This window comes from Balaenoptera physalus (genome assembly GCF_965194825.1).
Source record: "Balaenoptera physalus genome assembly, chromosome: 15".
Taxonomy (NCBI): domain Eukaryota; kingdom Metazoa; phylum Chordata; class Mammalia; order Artiodactyla; family Balaenopteridae; genus Balaenoptera; species Balaenoptera physalus.
In genome coordinates, this window is record NC_138894.1 from 23,308,053 (window position 1) to 23,327,211 (window position 19,159).

Below are 19,159 nucleotides of genomic sequence, written 5' to 3' on the forward strand. Positions count from 1 at the left end.
TACTCTTCTCCAAGACCTCAGGCCATGGCACGCACACACACAAACACACACACACACACACACACACACACACACACACAAATGCCTGAAATGTGGCTGAGAGACAGGGAAGGCCAGAATGAGGTGGTCAGGTTGGGGGTGTGGGGAGGATTTCCCTTTCCGGGATGGGTCTTCATACTTGGTTCCAAGTCCCTGATGAGCTGCACACCAGACTCAGGCTACTGACTTCCCATCTGACTTAGTCCTTGAACTTGCAGACATAGGGTAATTTCACATAACAGTTATAATCTCGCCACCTCAGATACCCTGAAGAGACAGAAGAGCTCAAGTGAATGGGGCTGGTGGAGCTTGAGAACCCAATGGGGACGCATCCCAGATTCTGGCCTAGGACTCAAAGGCTCTCCCTCATCTTCGCCAGGGTCCCACTCCAGGGGAAAGAGAGAGAAAGAAAGGAGAGGTGAGAGGGGATGGGAACAGACAAGCAGTTCCAGCCCAGGAGGATTCTCTGAAGACCAGACCCAGAAATAGGGGATGAGGGGATGGAAAAGGCTGGGCAGAAGTGACCTCCTCTGTTTCGTACCTGAGCTTCTGGACAGGCTCCCACAGTAGCCTGGGTTTGAGACGGTGGCTGGATTTCTCTCCCAGGCAACGTAATTGAGCACATCAGTGCTACTCCACTCCCATCCACTGGCATTGGGCTCAGAGCCCTATAGAGCAGAGGATGGAGTCAGGTGAGGTGGAAAGGCCTTTAGAGTTCTCCTGGCCTGATTCCCTCAGCTGGAACATCTGATACCCTCCCCAGCATCACGGAATTAGTTCTGCTCTAGCAGGTGATGCCCCACAGCTCTCCTCTGGGAAACACTCCGTAACTCTTTGCTTCCATTGGCAAATTCAAAAGTCAGTAATCACAAAGACGAATAGAACCCCTCAGAGTAACTTGTCACTGTGTGAACTACACTTGGTGGTACATTTGTGATTACCCTCTGAACATCCAAGACAACATATGTTTTATAAGGGAAAAATGCATCAATCCTAAATATTCATTTAGCACTTGCTAAGCGCAGCATGTGCAGACTCAGGGATGCACAGCGAACTGAATCAAGGCATGGTGTGTGAATTGTGTAAAAGCTTGACAAGAGGCAGATTAACCTTAGCTGGAGACTGGAGACTTGCACAGAACTCAGCTCTGCAGCTGGCCTCAAGGCCCTCCATTCTCCAATTACCCCCTTGATCTCCGAGCTCTAGGGATCTCTACGTTATTTCCTAGGCAGGCACAGGGGACAGCGAGAAGGCCTGGCTGGCCATAGCATCCTGGGAGGTAACAGACTAGGGAGGATGTAAGTGTACCTCTGTGGGGTCATGGAGCCCAATCCAGACGTCTGAGAGGGTTTTCAAGTTGTTCTTCACCAGGGAGGCCACGAAGGATCCCTCAGCCCCACTGAGCACAGACACAAGGTGGCCTGAGGGCCTCTTCTGGCAGGCCATCTGTGTGGAGAAGGGAGAGACTGAGGAGGAGCTTGAGACCCTCACTGAGGGAAGGGCAGAGACAAGGTAGGTGAGAAGGGGTTGTGTTTGCAAAAGATGAGGTGCTCATTCTCACCCTCAAGAAACTCTAGAGAATGGAGACTCTCAGCCCCCAAACCCTGTCTCTAATTTGCTTCTCCTTATCAGCCCTAACTGCAAATCCCAGCACTCACGTCTGCATCCATCCAGGTTTTAGGTGTTATAAACAAGGCATAGCAGTAGGACGCATAGGCCATGGAGCCTTTGGGACAGCTGATCCGTGCAGAGGGCAGTTTCTTCTGGGAATCTTCCCCTAGGGAAGAAGAAATAAAGGAGAGGGATGGGGTGAAATGGAGAGAGGGGATTGGAATGGGGAGGTGACCTTGGGGAATATCTGTGGGGCCACGGCTTGGAGCAGTGACACCAAACTCCTGACTGCCTGTCACCAATGCCAACATTTCCAGGAGTTTTTCTTAATCATGAACTATACCTAGTAATTGGGAGATGGTCTGTTTTCTTTTTATTCATCTGCCTTATTCAAAAGTCCAAGGCTTCTCCTCGTCTTGGCTGACTGTCTCTACACTGGATCCTCCAGTCATTCTCCTTCTACTCATCTCATTAATGACACCCTATGCTTCCCTCCTTAATCTACCCACATAAATCAGACTCTACTGAAAATTGAGAATCATCTCATCCCACTGTTACTGGACCACTGAGGTGCCTCCCACCACTAGTCACCCAGAAGGAAGGATGATGATGCAGGAATTGCAGGCAGTGTTGTTGTGTGGGGATGTACCATTACCACGGGAGGCACACAGGAGCTTTCCTCCTCTTCTTGGCCCTGAGCAAACACTGGGAACCCAGTGCTAGAGGCAGAGAAGTCTCACCTTGGACTTGAGACAGGAGCATCAGGCAGGAGAGCAGCATCCAGGACAGGCTGGGGAGGCCCATGGAAGGCATCATCTTGTCTGTGATGTTCAGAGACAACCAGAGAACTAAAGGAAGGACGGTCAGAGAGAGGATGTGAGAAACGCCCTGTTGTACCTCTTGTCTTTTCCTCTGTCTAGTTCCCTAGGAATAAATCCATCTTGATGGCGTCCATCCCCTTCCATAGTTCTGGAAAGAATTTGAAAATCTGTACATCCTCCTACACCTGAGGCCTCCCAGGACTGCCTTTGCCTGGTCTCAGAGCTCCTGCATTCTCTGAGGACAGGGATCCCTGTATACCTTCCCTGAAATATGTGAGGTGAAACCCCTGTCAGGGGTCTCATCTTGTCTCAGCTCCCACTTACCTCTCTTGCAAGGGATCTGCACTGGTTTGTCGGGGCAGAAAAGACTGGGTTTTTATAAGAGGATGTGAGGGAGGGGCACTGAAATGAATAACAGGATGATGGAGCCGGGACAGGGGTCATGGGAAGGGCCTGGCTTTGGTTCAAGGAGATTCCCGCCATGGGGAGGAGTCTCTTCCCTGCAAAGCCTGGGAATTGCCACAGATATTGCCTGTTTCTCATTAGCAGGTCAGCACCTTTTCCAGGAACAGGTGAAGTTTATTCTTTCCCCGACTCTTTCCTGATAGGCAACTGTGGCAGAAAATGTGGTATTAACTTTTAAGGGGCACATCTACTGGAGTATTTCTTCTGGTTGATGTCTCAAGTGCTCACTCCTGTAGGCATACACATGTATTTCTTTCTAATTGTTCAGTAGAATTAAATAAATGTTGGATGATAAGTGGAGGTGAGTATGGGAATGACAAGTGTCACAGATAAGTGAGGTCAGAGAAGGAAATGAAAGTAAGAGGAGACGGTGGTTCAGGGTTGCCTCTTCTACATGGTAGCTAGTTTTAAAGCAACTTCAGAATCATCTCACAACTCAATATGTGAGCCAAAATCTTAAGGAAAATGAAATGTGGAAAATTGCCTTGCTGATCTTCTGAGAGATGGAACTTCCTTGATGGATAATAGTAATGTGATATAATAAGAGGCAATGGAGGAATTTCAAGCCTAGGAGGACTAGAGTCAAATGATGCAGAGTCAAAGGAAGAATGAGAGAGGGTTAAGGAAGGGTAAGAGCAAGAGCTGAATGAAATTGTAGACCTGATCCTACATTGCATGTAAGTTAGATCTCTACTTCATCAAGGTGCTCACTCCCCTGGGCTGCTGACAACCGCCTCGCAAACTGTCATTTGGCTGTAGAAGAAGTATCATTTCTTTTTGCATTCTACCTGGAAGGGTGATCAGCTTCATGTGGGGATACTGAGAAAAGCTCCTTAGTCATGTTTACTTCTGAGTTGGCAATTTTGGCAAGTATGAGATACATACTAAGTGGCTCAGGTTTATTTTGGTCAGTCTGGGAATATGGTAAGCTGGAATTCTCTGCAGACCCTGACTCTCAAGTGGTTTTTATAGGTCAGCTTGTGTGAGATGGAGTCAATGCAACTGAGCTTGTGTTTGATTCATGTCTTCAGAATCCAAAAGTCAGTAGAACACACAAATAATCTAACAGAAAGGAAAAGGACAGCCAACAGATACTTTTGTTACAAAGGAAAAAGAACTTACTGCACAAAAAATATTTAAATGCAAAGGCATAACTATATTTAGAGCTCAGTGGAAATTCAAGTTTGAAAAAACAATATTTCATGGAAATATGATAGATAGGATGAGTTGAGAAGTAGTCTTGCTACAGTAAAACAATTATTTGAGAAAAAGTAAATAATAGCAATCAGAAACCCAGAATGGCCCATGTTTCTTGAATTCCTGAGACACACAGTGTTGTGGGGAAAGATACCATTTAGATTAAAAGACTCTGGAAAGATACAACAATCTATCCTAGCGAGTAAATTGTAATAGGGTCTTGATTAATAAAGTATGCCTTTGGGGGACAATTGTAAAATATGAATATGAACTCATTTTTGATAATGACAGAATTTTCACATTTCTTTCTTGTGGTAAAAGTGTCATAGTTAAATTGACAGGCATCCTGCCCTCCAACTCCTTAAGGTGGGTGACTGAAACTTCCAACCCTCTCTTTGCTCTAAATATGGGTGTGTCTTGCAAAGGAATATAAGAGCTCATCCAAGGCTCTGGGCTGTGTCAGTGACCATACTCCCCAATCCTGGGAAAACTAAATGAGTGAAGGTGGCTCTGTAGCATATCACCCCAATTTGATGAATGAAGGCAATGGCAGCAGCCCCAGCCTGATCCATAGTCAGTAAGTGCCCTATTCCTTTCTTCTTCCTCTATCAGAGCAAAACACGTATTCATTAGCCATTGTCTTTAAAGTCACTCACATTGGTGGAGAGGGCTGGATTCATGGGCTTCGAAGGAATGAGAAGAGGGCATTGCTGAATTTTCAACCTATTTTTCAAAAATTGACATATTTTTCCTAAGTAGAAGAAAAGAGGAAAAAATACCGAACTACTATCAATTCGACTACTTGTAACTAAATTAAAAGTGATAACATTCCCTAGGGGAGGGTCACGCTCATGGGAGAGCCAGAAGACAGAAAGGGGAACAGGTAAACATTGTCCCCTCTAGGAAAGGGTCCTTTGTGTCATTTTTCTACCAAAATTTCAGAAATGACAAAAACCAAAAATCAAAGACAAAAAGTAAACAAACCTCCGCCCTAAAAACCACAAGATGGACTCAATGATTTAACAAGAAAAAACGACATTCCCTTAAGAAGGTAAGGTCCTTTTCCAGTGGTACCTCTCAGCACTGTGTTGCCAGGAGGACTGAATGACTTGAGCATGAGAGAAAACTCTTGGCTTTCAGCTTCAAGGGGATTTAAGTTCTCAAGCAGATGGGATTTTGATCACATCAGCAGGTTGATGTGGGAAGCCTTGGGGTCTTTCCAGGGTTGGTCTGATTTTGTAACTCACCAACTTATGACCTTTACCATCCTTTGTACAGCTTTAGCTCAACAATGGGTATAAAGTGGAAAAGGAAATGGACTGGAAGTTGGTAAACTGGATTTTAATTTCTGCTATACCTCTTCTTAGCTATGTGTCTATGCTGCCCCTCGTTTTTTAAGAGAGACAGCCTATCAATGCCCTTTCCAGCCCAGGAAGGTGATTTGCAAACACTGGCAGTTACTGAAACCACTTCCCCCCATCTATGTTTTTCTACCTTTAGCTTTATTAATACTTCATTCCTATTTTCCACTAGCCCCAAGATCTTTGCTGTGAGCTAAACCCTTGAACTCTCTTCCTGGTATCTGTTTTATGTGATTTCCCATTAGGGTTAAGTGATCTATAATGACACTTAGCTCTAACACTCTATAATACATGACATAAAACAAAAAGTGCTTGGCAAAGCATTAAACATTAACATTCTGAGTTACAGATCCAGGAAGTATTCAACTGGGTCATGATTTGTCTAGTACCATCAGACTATACCACAAATGACCCTACACTTATTTGCTCAGTTAAGCAGATTTAGTAGTCCACCAGAAGTCTTTAAGCAGTATTTGGATCACCATGCCTTTTGTTTCCAGATGTGACTCCTGTGGTCCCAGAGCCAGATTTCAGTGGAGGTGCACCTGTGGATCTGCGCTGGTGGCTTTGTGAGCACAAGGCCTGAGGCACACCTGGGATGATTGCCTGCATTCCCATGGTTGAGGCTGGGCCAAGGGCAATGCCATCAACAGTACTTTGTGAGGCCACACAAAGGGTGACAGGTGACACCACAGACCACACTTCCTGGTGGACAGCTCCTGCAGAGGAATACTAAGTGGCTCCTCTCCCAGCAGGAGTGCTCCAGTCCTGCCTACCTCACACCAAACCTTGGAAATGGATATGGGGGTTTCTACTCCAACAACTGGGGAGCAGACCATGCCCCAACAGGGCTGTGACAACCACAGAGCAAAGAGGAGACCCTGATCAATGTCAAGTGCAGGCTCTGGTCACCACAACCACAATCACACCCCCTATCTGGGCGATCTGCCCAGCACACACTGAGGAAAGATATGGAGGCATCCATATAAAAAAACAGCCCTTGCACCAAAAATATGAGACTCATACAGGCTACACAGGGATGCTCCCACTTAAAGTTAGCCCTTCAAGACCACAGGAGATAACTGCTTCTCTTAAATTCAGAGAGTCAGAGAAATATAAGTAAAGTGAAGAAGGAGAGGAACCACTCCCAATTAAAAGAACAAGAGAAGTCCCCTGAAAGAACAAACAGTGAAACAGACTTTTCCATTCTACTAGATCCTGAGTTCACATAGGAGGTAATAAAAACACTAAAGGAATTAAGAAAAACAGTCAGTATAAAGGGAGACCACTGTAAAAAGGAACTAGAAACTTAAAGTCAAACCACTTAAAATTAGAAAACTCACTTGCCAAGACCAAGCTGAGCTAAAGGCAATAGATAACAAACTAAATAATGCAGAAGAATGAATGAGTGACCTGGAAAATAGAATAATGGAAATCACCCAATCAAAACAGCAGACAAAAAGACAAATGAAAATAAAAAAAAAAAAAATGAAAGCAGTATATGAGACCTATGATATACTATAAAGCACGCCAATCTACGCATAATAGGGATCCCAAAAAGAGAAGAATGAGAAAAGGGGATTGAAAATATATTTGAAGAAATTATGGATGAAAAATTCCCAAACCTAGAAAAAGAAACAGATATCCAGGTACAGGATGCACAGAGGGTCCTAAACAATATGAACATAATAGATCTACATCAAAACATATTATACTTAAAATGACAAAATTTAAAGATAAAGAGAGGATTCTAAAGGCAGCAGAGAAATATAAATAATTAATTATAAGGGAACCCACATAAGGCTATTAACTGATTTCTCTACAAATTCGTTGTAGGCCAGAAGAAAGTGGCAAGATATACTTAAAATCCAGAAAGGGAAAACCTGCAACCTACGATACTCTACCCAGAAAGCTAATTTTTCTGTATAGGAGAGATAAAGGATTTCTCAGAAAAGCAAAACCTAAAATAATACAGCAATACTCACCTAAATATTCCTAAAAGAAATATTGAGAGGTCTTTCTTTATAGAAAAGAAGTAAGAATCTAGGGGAAAGAGAATATCAAAATTGTGAAGTAAATCACTTAAATAAGGCAGTACACAGATTTTTAAAAAATAAGAAAAAAATTTGTGAAAACAATGATAACGACAATGAAATGCAAAAGGATAAACATGAAGATGTAAAAGAGGACATCAAAATCATAAAATGTTGGGAGGTGGGATAAGAAAATGTAGATTTTTTAAAGAAGGTGTTTGAGTCTATATGACTACAAGTCTAAAGCAAGTAGACATAGTAATTGGTTAATACACTTGAAAAACAGGGTAACCACAAATCAAAAACATACAACAGATTCACAAAAACAAAAAAAGAAGAGAACACAAGTATAATACAAAAGAAAAGCATTAAACCACAAAATGAAAAACAAAAAGAAAAAGAAAGGAACGAAGAAGAAATACAAAATCAACTGGAAAACAAGGTTTAAAATAGCAATAAAATCATACCTAACAATAATTAACTTAAAAGTCAATGGACTAAATGCTCCAATCAAAAGGCATAGAGTGGCAGATTGGCCAATAAAACAAGAACCTACAATATGCTGCCTACAAGAAAACCACTTTAGGGCAAATGATACATATAGATTGAAACTGAAGTGGTGGAAAAAATTTCATGCAAATGGAAATGACAAGAAAGCAGGGGTAGCAATACTCTTAACAGACAAAATAGACTTTAAAACAAAGACCATAAAGAAAGACAAAGAAGAACACTCTATAATGATAAAAGGATCAGTACAAGAAGAGGATATTACATTTGTTAACATATATGCACCCAATATAGGAGCACCTAAGTACATAAAATAACTACTAACAGATGTAAAGGGAGAAATTGATGGGAATATCATGATAGTAGAAGAATTTAACACCCTACTCACATTGATAGACAGATCTTCCAGACGGAAAATCAATAAGAAAACAGAGATCCTAAATGACAAAAATAGAACAGTTAGACTTATTTTATCAGGATATTAAATCCAAAACCACCCAGTATACACATTCTTTTCAGGTGCACATGGAACATTCCCGAGGATAGACCACACACTAGGAAACAAAACAATCGTCAACAAATTTAAGAGGATAGAAATTATTTCAAGCCTCTTTTCTGATCACAACAGCATGAAACTAGAAATCAACCAAATAAAGAGAAATGAGAAAAAATGATTACATGGAGACTAAACAACATGCTACTAGGAAACAAATGGCTCAACTATGATGTCAAAGAGGAAATTTAAAAATAGCTTGAGACAAATGACAATGAAAACACAATCATACAAATCTATGGGATGCAGAAAAAGCAGTTCTTAGAGGGAGGTTCCTAGTGCTACAGGCTTTCTTCAAAAAACAAGAAAAATCTCAAATAAACAACCTACGCTACCATGTAAAAGAATTAGAAAAAGAAGATCAAAAAAAGCCTAAAGTCAGCAGAAGGAAGAAAATAATAAGATTAGAGAGGAAATAAATAAAATGGAGACTAAAAAAAAAAAATGGAAAAAATCAGTAAAACCAAGAGCTGGTTCTTTGCAAGGGTAAACAAAATTAACAAATCTTGGCCCAGTCTCACCACGAAGAAAAGAGAGAGGATCTAAATTAACAAAAATAAGAGACAAAAGAGGAGAAATAACAACCTACACCTTACAAATTAAAAAAAAAGGGAGAATCGCCCACCCTGATACCAAAACCAGACAAAGACACTACCAAAAAGGGAAATTACAAGCCAATATCTTTCATGAATATACATGCAAAACTTCTCAACAAAATATTAGCAAACCAAATCCAAGAACACATAAAAAAGATCATATACCATGATCAAGTTGAATTCATCCCAGGGTCACAAGGATGTTTCAACATAGGCAAATCAATCAATGTGATACACAATATCAAGAAAAGAGGGGCCAAATAACACATGATCACTTCAATAGATGCAGAAAAAGCATGTGATAAAATTCAGCATCCCTATAGAATCTAAAATAAATTTACAAAAAAACATGTTTCTGAAGAATCTAGGGTCAGGACAGGAATAAAGATGCAGACATAGAGAATGGACTTGAGGACATGGGGAGGGGGAAGGGTAAGCTGGGATGAAGTGAGAGAGTGGCATTGACATATATGCACTACCAAATGTAAAATAGATAGCTAGTGGGAAGCAGCCGCATAGCACAGGGAGATCAGCTCCGTGCTTTGTGACCACCTAGAGGTGTGAGATAGAGAAGGTGGGAGGGAGATGCAAGGGGGGGCGTATATGTATACGTATAGCTGATTCACTTTGTTATACAGTAGAAACTAACACAACATTGTAAAGCAGTTATATTCCAATAAAGATGTTAAAAAACATATTCAGCATTCATTCATGATAAAAACTCTAAACAAAATGTGTATAGAGGGAGCACATCTCAGCATAATAAAAGATATTTATGATATACCCACAGCCAACATAATACTCAATGATGAGAAGTGGAAAGCTTTCCTTCTAAAATCTGGAAGAAGACAAGGATGACCACTCTTACCACTTCTATTCAACATAGTATTGGAAGTACTAGCAAGAGCAATTAGACAAGAAAAATAAATAAAAGTTATCCAGATCGGAAGGGAAAAGGTAAAATTGTCATTAAATGCAGATGACATGATACTCTATATAGAAAACACAAAAGACTCCAGTCAAAAACTATTAGAACTGATAAATGAATTCGGCAAGGTAGCAGCATATGTGATTAGCATACAGAACTGTGTTTCATTTCTTTACACTAACAATGAAATATCAGAAAGAATAAGAAAAGAAACAATTCCTTGTAATACGCATCAAAAAAATATTTAGGAATAAATGTGACGAAGGAGGTGAAAGATTTGTATGCTGAGAACTATAAAACATTGATAAAGGAAACTGAAGATGACTCAGAGTGGAAAGATAGTCCATGCTCATGGATTGGAAGAATTAATACTGTTAAAATGGCCCTACTACCCAAAGCAACCTACAGATTTAATGGGATACCTTTAAAATTACCTATGACACTTTCCACAGAACTAGAACACACAACCTTAAAATTTGTATGGAACCACAAAATAACCAGAATTGCCAAAGCAATACTGAGGAAAAAGAACAAAGCTGGAGGCATAACCCTCCAGACTTCAGACAATCCTACAAATCTATAGCAATCAAAACAGTGTAGTACTGGCACAAAAATAGACATATAGATCAAAGGAACAGACTAGAGATCCCAGAAATAAACCCACACACCTACGGTCAATTAATCTTCAACAAAGGAAGCAAGAATATACAATGGAGAAAAGACAGTCTCTTCAGCAAGTGGTGCTGGGAAAGCTGGACAGCCTCATGTAAATCAATGAAGTTAAAACGCTCCCTCAAACCATACACAAAAATAAACTCAAAATGGCTTAAAGCCTTAAATATAAGATATGACACCAGAAAACTGCTAGAAGAGAACTTAGGAAAAACATTCTCTGACATGAATCTTAGCAATGTTTTCTTTGGTCAGCCTCACAAGGCAAGAAAAATAAAAGCAAAAGTAAACAAATTGGACCTAATCAAACTTATAATCTTTTGCACAACAAAGGATACCATAAAAAAAATGAAAAAGCAACCTATGAACTAGGAGGAAACATTTGCAAATGATGCGACCCACAAGGGCTTAATTTCCAAAATATATGAACAGCACAGTCAACTGAATAACAAAAAACCAAACAGCCCAATAAAAAATGGGCAGAAGACATACATAGACATTTCTCCAAAGAACACATTCAGATGGCCAACAGGCACGTGAAAAGATGATCACCATCGCTAACTATAAGAGAAATGCAAATCAAAACTACAATGAAGTAGCGCCTCACACTGGTCAGGATGGCTGTCATTAAAGAGTCTACAAATAATAAATGCTGGAGAGGGTGTGGAGAAAAGGGAACCCTCCTACACTGTTGGTGGGACTGTAAATTGGTGCAGCCACTATGGAGAACAATATAGAGGTCCTTAAAAAACTAAAAATAGAGCTACCATATGATCTAGCAATCCTACTCTTGGACATCGGTCTGGAAAAGATAAAACTCTAATATGAAAAGATACATGCACACCAATGTTCATAGCAGCACTATTTACAATAACCAAGACATGGAAGCAACCTAAGTGTCCATCAAGAAATGAATGAATAAGGAAGGTGTCATATATATATATATACATATATATATATACATATATATATATGTATACACATATAAATATACATACACACACACACACACACACACACACATGCACAACAGAATATTAATCATCCATAAAAAAGAATGAAATATTGACATTTGTAACAACATGGATAGATCAAGAGATTATCATACCAAGTGAAGTAGGCAGAGAAAGACACATAATATATCATTTATATGTGAAATCTAAAAAAAAATACAAATAAATTTATTTACAAAACAGAAACAGATTCACAGACACAGAAAACACACTTTTGGTTACCAAAGGGGAGGGGGGGTGGGATAAATTGGGAGTATGGGATTAATAGATATACACCACTATATATAAGAATAGATGTTGTCAAGGCAATCAACATTTTCTACTGTACCTATGGTCATACTTAAGTTCCCGAGATACTGATCACAGAGGATCATTTCCTAAATTCATAGTCTTTATGGTTGACCAGTTTGTGTCCTGAACCATGTCATAAATTTTCTTCCCCTGGTAAACTCTCATGAAGCTTTCTGTCTAGAAGTCTAGAACAGAGGTACGAAAGCTGTTTCTATCCTTCCTCCCCCTGGTTCCATTCTACCCCACTGAACCCTCCATAACTTAGTGCCTTTCAAGCTGACCAGAGCTCTTCTTCTCCTGAAACACTTGATAAAAAAGTCTCCCCCTCCTAATAATTGTTAGCTCTTATTTTCTCTCTCTAGAAACTATTCCACCTCAGTTTGGGTGTAATAAGGTGGGGGTTCTCCAATTTGTGTGTGACCCCCCAATGCATGAAATTTGTATGAGAAACTTTGTATCATATCCAATTCCTGAGTTCCCCACAATTTCCTCTTCCACAGTTCATACTCTACTGGGTCACTAATAGCTCAAATGGGCCTTGACTGAGATAGGGCACAGGCTTCTTTTAGGTTGGCTTATTTGCATATAAGTTTAGGCTATTTGCATATAAGATGCTGACATACATTGCTACTCACTCAAGCAAAAGGGGATGTTTTTTGAAGGATATGGGCTTATCTCAATGCACCCAACTTTAGGGCACAGCCAAGTCTCACGAAGGCCTAGAGAAAGGAAGAAAAATGTCAGAAAGTGAAGTTATGCTCTCCTTCATTTTCTTTCTTTATTTCACTGGGTTTGGGTCATTCTCTTTGATCCAGTCAGTTTCCTTGCCTTTCGGATACATGCAGCATGATCAAACATGGTTAACACATTAGAGTTCTTCCAAACCTTCACTGCAGGGACTCAAAAGATTAACTATATTCTTGGTGAACAAATTCACTTTCAGAATAATATCTCATTCATCTAGCTAGGCCTGGTTATTCACACCAGGCCAATCAACTGGGGCAAGGAATTTGAGTCACTTGGTGTTATTATGGGAACTGCACTCACCACTTAAGTAGGACCTGTGGATGAGACCTAGTTCTTAGAGAAGGGAGCCAGAAAGGCACCCCAACAGAAGTTTACTGCAGCAAACAAGACTTAATTGTCTCAGCCTCTTGTTTTGACCTTGGCTTGTTTTCAGACCTAGATTCCTTCCTTGCATGTTGCCCCACACACCACATCTGCTTCTGACCTTGGACTGTCCTCCAGACTTGCAGGAGTTGTCCAGCTGACTGTTGTATTCACTGCTCTTATGGTATGTATTCAGTCCTCCTCTGCGTCAAGAATGATGTATTTAACCTGTCCTGATTTGGATATCTGCCAGTCACTGGGAGGCAAAGAAGAGAACAAAACCTTTTCTCCAGTTGGACCAGTACACCCCCACAGGTTCCTGGGTCTCTGGTGGTGCCTCTATCATTGATTTTACCTTCCATCTAGAGTTCAGGAGACAAAAGAATTTGATAGCAATCGCAGACACAGAGAACATCTGGATAAGAGACCTGTAAACCAAGTGACTCTAGTATCCTAATATCCCTGAATGTAGCTTAGTGATTCACCCCTTTTACTTTTAACAGCGTTCTTCTCTCTCCACCTCCAAACCTCCTACCAATATTAGGTAGTTAGTCAGACATTAGCAGCAAGGAGGTGACAGTGGCAAGAAAGACCAGAAGTCATCGAGTCGCACCCAACCTTCCGAGGACTCTCCCCTGACCCCGCCCAGAACGGGCAAAACTAGGGTAGCGTGGTGGGCAGCTTATCCTGATACAGAGAGGCACAGTAACACAAGGGAACTTCTCTGGGTTGCGCATGCCCAGACCAGACAGGTGTATGACCTATAGTAAACCCAAACTCATTATACCATCATTATAATAAAATCTCCATGTGGTCTTGCCGCCCCCCCGCCCCAACCCCGTGGGCATTTCTTAGCAATTTAAGGCTGAGAGCATGCGCAGCAGTAAACTTGTTACATGGATCAGGACCTTCAATCAAATAATGATCCCCTGTCACTCACCCCCGCCTCCCTGCAGAATGCTCCTTAAAGGCGCCCTTAAACCTGTACAGGAATGCTGCTTTCAATTCGCAGAAACTGCCCGCTCTCTCCCTTTGAGAGTGTAAGTTTGCTTAGATAAGCTTTGCTTTGGGCTTTCTTCACTTCGCTGAAACAGGCTGCTCTCAGAAACAGCCCGCTCTCGCTCTCTCTCTTTCTCTCACTCCCTCTTTTACAGTGTACCTATGCTTAAATAAACTTTGCTATGTGCTTAAGCTTAAAGTGGTAGTTGGCGATTCTTTGCTTACTACGGTGGGACTGAGATTGCTGGTCGGGGTCTTCTGTTGACCTCCTCCGTTGAAGCTATTTTGTTACAACGCACGTCAACCCGGTGACACCACCAAACCATATTTGTGTACTCTTCCCAAGTAGTTTTTAGAGTGCACCTCGGGGGGACCATTGCACCCCAGCTGCATAGGTCTGTGCTACAATTTATGAGCATATTTGGCACTTGGATTTATTTATGGATTTCTACTTCATGTCTAAAGCAGAATTCCCCCAAATCTCATTCCTTCAAACACTCTTTCAAGAGCCAGTCCTAGATTTGTTTCATTTTGCTGTCTGCAAATATTTTGGAAATACTTTTTTCGTGGTTAAGTTCAGGAAACACTGTTATGCAAAGTTAAGCAAGTTTCTTTACTGCAGGGCTATTCTCAGACTCTGTGTGCAAATGCACAAAAATGAAGGAAAGTAATAGGGTTTGCAGTTCAACAGGCATTTGGTCATAGGTTTTTGTGGGTATGTTTGTGTATTCCTACTTGGGAGAAATACCTGTTAATAGATCACTACGTTACTTCAGTTTTATTAATAGTTGAAAGCACCACTTGTCAAGTCATGGCTTGCAACTTACTGGTGTCTGAAATTATTAAATCAATTTAGTGGGCAATAACTAACATATTCTTTGCAAACACAAGGAGAATAGAAGAGAAAATTCCACAGTATATTACATAAAGCGGGTAAACAGTGTTTTGTGAAATTTTAATTTTGCTTTTCAGCATACATATGATTTAAAAGTGTTGAAATATAAAATATATTTCTTATTGTAAATAGCAGCCAAAATTTTGAATATCGCCAGTCTTCCTCTAAGGTGTGGTCTGGTATTTCAGCCAGGCGTCTCTCCCATAAGATTTTGGTCCACTGATTTGCTGCCTTTTCTTATTTTATCAATACCTGGCAGACCAGAGCTACTGGTCTCATGGCAAAGGGGGATGATAGTGAGTTATTTTCTCTTATAATCTATCTTCTGAAGCCCAGTGTGGAATTTAATGCAGAGAAAACTAATTTCTCGGCTTGCCACCATCATCCAGTACGAAGTTTTAAAGTGGGAATTAGGCACTTGAAAGTATAGAACCCATTTGATTATAAATAAAAGCGAACTGTATGTTTTCGTATATATCTGGTTAAATACAACTGGGAAAAAAGGAAGACAAGGAATGACGATGACCTCCTGTGTCCCTGCTCTCTGAGCACTCATTCTTCTGCACCCGATCACGTGGCAGAGCCGTCTGACTGCCCGGGTGTCCTCAAACCCTCTGACTCCGAGTGGGGTCCTATAGGTGTAGTGTTGAAAGCCTCCCAGGCATTCTGATGTGTGCCGCTGGTGCCGTAGAAGAGCCAGTGCCCTGGACCCTAGCTCTGGCTTTTGGAGTTTGGGTCTCAGTACCCTCATGTGAGTGAGATTCTCTCTTAGCCCTGGGAGAATGCATTTGGTTGATGACCTTACCTGGATAGACCGCTGTGTTGAGAGCTTTATCACACTGCCCCAGAGTATGTAGTCATAAACACAGGGTGCATAGATAACGTTTTTACCCCAGCAGTTTTGCGGTTCTTCTAGGTAACACGGAGGAACTCTGTTGTTGCTGGTATGGCTTTGGGAGTCGGGTGGGAAGGATAAACTGATAAGTTTGGTTCCTGTGTACATACTGGAAGAACCCTTTCATAATAAACTAGAGGCTCTACAACAACAACAACATCAAAAACAACAAAAACAAAAACAAAACAAGAGAAACAAACAAAAACCCACTATTCTAAAGAATAGGCTTTTAGGTAACTATGGGAGGATTAAACAAACTACCACTAGGGGCTGAGTTGGCTGAGCACACGGTTTAGTGCTGGGGAAAACTCGAAGCAGGAGCAAGCTGCTTCTAAATACAGAGTGGATTAGAAAAAGGCATCAGGAGAAAAAATAAAGTTTAATCTACTCCTGCATCCTCTAAGATTAAATGACTGTCACAGTTGCACATCGCAGGGGACAGAGGAAACACATCTTGCAAATGAAAATGCAGGGTTGTAATAACACAAGGGTCAGAATTGGGTAGCTGAGCTGTGTCCCTAAGCAAGTAGAGAGGCAGGCTTGTGTGATGCAGAATGCTGTATACACAGGAGTGAGTCAGAGAGAGACCTGGGATTCGAGGGCTCCTGATCCTTCAGAAACGATGACTGATGTGAATACTCAGGGAGCCATTTGTCTTTTTCCCCTCTTGGCTACTCAGAATGAGAGTGCTTCCTTTGTGTCGAGGGACACCCCTTGGTGTGGGTCATGGCGAGAGGCAGGGTCACAGCTCCCAGTACAGAAGAAAAGGTGACAGATATCCTCCACCTTCCAGTTCTCTGGAGGCTAGGATATCCTTCATTGTGATGGAGGCATGACAATGGGACACCCAGCCAGGTAGTGGCACAAAGAGGAAGAAGCAATTAGAGATCATTCCCAGTGGGTATGGAGCTGGGGGCCCTGCAGTGCTGGCAGTGAGGGTTCAATGGCTGTGGCTCACACGGAGCTTCATCATCAACTTGCTCTAACTACATGATCTTGCTTTTAGCCGCCAGACTTTCCTGGTTCCTTTCTTGCTGTCCGGACCTGGTGCTCCAGCCTCCCAGTGAAACTTTGATCCAATGAATAACCTTTATGTTTTGTTTGTTTTTACTTTTCAGCTTTTTCAAGGTATTTCTGAGGTGCAGTCAAGGGTACATATTTAAAGTGCATTTAAATATTGATGTCTTGACATACAGATGCACCCAATGAAACCATCAAAGTAACCCCTATAATAAACATAGCCATCACCTTGAAGATTTCCTCTCCCACCCCTACTTCTCACCCTCAACTTCTCCAATCCCCTCAATCCAAGGTAACCACTGATCTGTTTTCAGACACTATAGATAAGTTTAACTTACATTTTCTTGAATTGTATATAAGAAGAATAATACATGGCGTGCTTTCCTCCCTGGTTTCTTATACTAAGCAATTTTATTTCAAGATTCATTCATATTATTGCTTGTTTCAACACTTCATTTATTTTCATTGTTGAGTAAATTCTATTGTGTGGGTATGGCACAATTTATTCTTCTATTGATAGACAGTTGGGTGATTTTCAGTTTTGTGTATTATAAATAGAGTTGCTGTGAATGTTAGTGTACAAATTTATGTAGAGACAAATGCTTTCATCTATCCTGGGTAGATAGCTAGGAGTGGAATACCTGTGTTGCACAACAGGCATATCGCTAATGTTTTAAAACCTGCCTGTCACACATTTTCTGAAGTCATAATATTATTTACATCACCACCAGCAGTGTTTGAGAGTTCCAGCTGTCTTGCATTCTCAGTATGGTCAAGCTTTCTAATTTTAGCCATTCTTATAAGCACATAGTTACTTCTCATTGTGATTTAATCTGCCTATCTTAATAATGAATGATGTTGAGAAACTTTTCATGTGCTAATTTTCCATCTGCATATCTTTTCAGGGAAATAATTATTTAAATCTTTTGCCCATTTTGTATTGGGTTGTTTGTCATATTATCAAGTCATAAGGGTTCTTTATATATTCTAGATAAAATTTCTTTGTGGATATATGTTTTGGAAATACTTTCTCCCAGTTGGTAACTGGCCTTTCATATTCTAAACAGGGTCTCATGAAGAGCAAAATCTTTTCATTTTATCAAGTACAACTTATCTATTTCTGTTCTTATGTAGTTTGTGTTCTTTTTTCAGTCTTTGCTTAACTTACACTATTATCTCCTATATTTTGTTTTTCAATTATTACAATTTTATACTTTGTGTTTAGGTCTGAAATCCATTTTGAGTTCATTTTTGAATAAGATGTGAGTCTTGGTCAGACAATGTATTTTACATGTGGACATCAAATTGTTTCTCACACCATTTCTCAAAAGACTACCCATTGAATGGCCATTTTTTCTGTTGTTTTTTCCCTTAGCTTTATTGACATGTATTTGACAAATAAAAATGTTATATATTTAAGATATACAACATGATGTTTTGATAAAATTGTAAGGAACCCAAGATAGAATGCAGATGAAAGCAAATGGACCTAACTTCCTTTACAATAAACCAAATAACCATACTAGGAGGGTGGGGAAAATGAGCTGATTTAAGTGACTTTGGAAAACAATATTTTGGCCGGATACTTATACACACTAATGACAAAAAAGAACTTCACACACTGTACTCTAGTAGGTAAGTTTGTTTCTCACAAGGATCTAGAATAACAATCTGAAAATACACTATATAGATACTGGAGTTGGGTAAATACATAAGTAAATATACTGTAGGTAATCAGAGCCAGTTTTCTCTCTGTGGGAGAATGAATTACAAATAAGATAAGGAGGGATTCTAGAGAGAACCTTGTAATTCTGGATTACAGTTGGAGTATTTGCTCCTTTAAAATAATAATATCCCGATGTATTTTTCTTTTATATTCTATTAGTATGTTGAATTATACTGATGCCTTTGGGTGATAAAACCACCCATATTTCTGAGGTAAATTATCCTTGGTCATGGTTTATTCTTTAATATATTTCTTTATTCAATATACTAAAATTGTGTAGGACATTTTATAATTTTGCTCATGATGAGTATTTTTGCTTAGTTTTTTCATATATTTTTTCTGGTTTTCATATCAGGATAATGCTGACTTTATAAAATGTGCTGGAAAATGTTCTTTTAATTTCTATTTAATGAAAGAATTTACATAG

General features: G+C 40.3%; 1 protein-coding gene across 2 annotated transcripts; it reads right to left on the reverse strand.

Annotated features, from left to right (window-relative positions):
- Positions 1–224: 224 nt before the first annotated feature.
- LOC309644379 (lithostathine) lies at positions 225–11,030 on the reverse strand. 2 transcript variants are annotated; one of them, XM_082428091.1, is made up of 5 exons: positions 2,391–11,030; positions 1,698–1,816; positions 1,348–1,485; positions 581–707; positions 225–306 (listed from the first exon to the last, which is right to left on the reverse strand). In XM_082428091.1, the coding sequence occupies exons 1-5, from the start codon at positions 2,464–2,466 to the stop codon at positions 239–241; spliced, it is 528 nt and encodes a 175-aa protein (XP_082284217.1). In that variant the 5' UTR covers positions 2,467–11,030; the 3' UTR covers positions 225–238. The 2 variants fall into 2 exon arrangements, with proteins under 2 accessions (XP_082284217.1, XP_082284216.1); XM_082428090.1 differs by having other exon boundaries at positions 1,698–2,477.
- Positions 11,031–19,159: the final 8,129 nt, after the last annotated feature.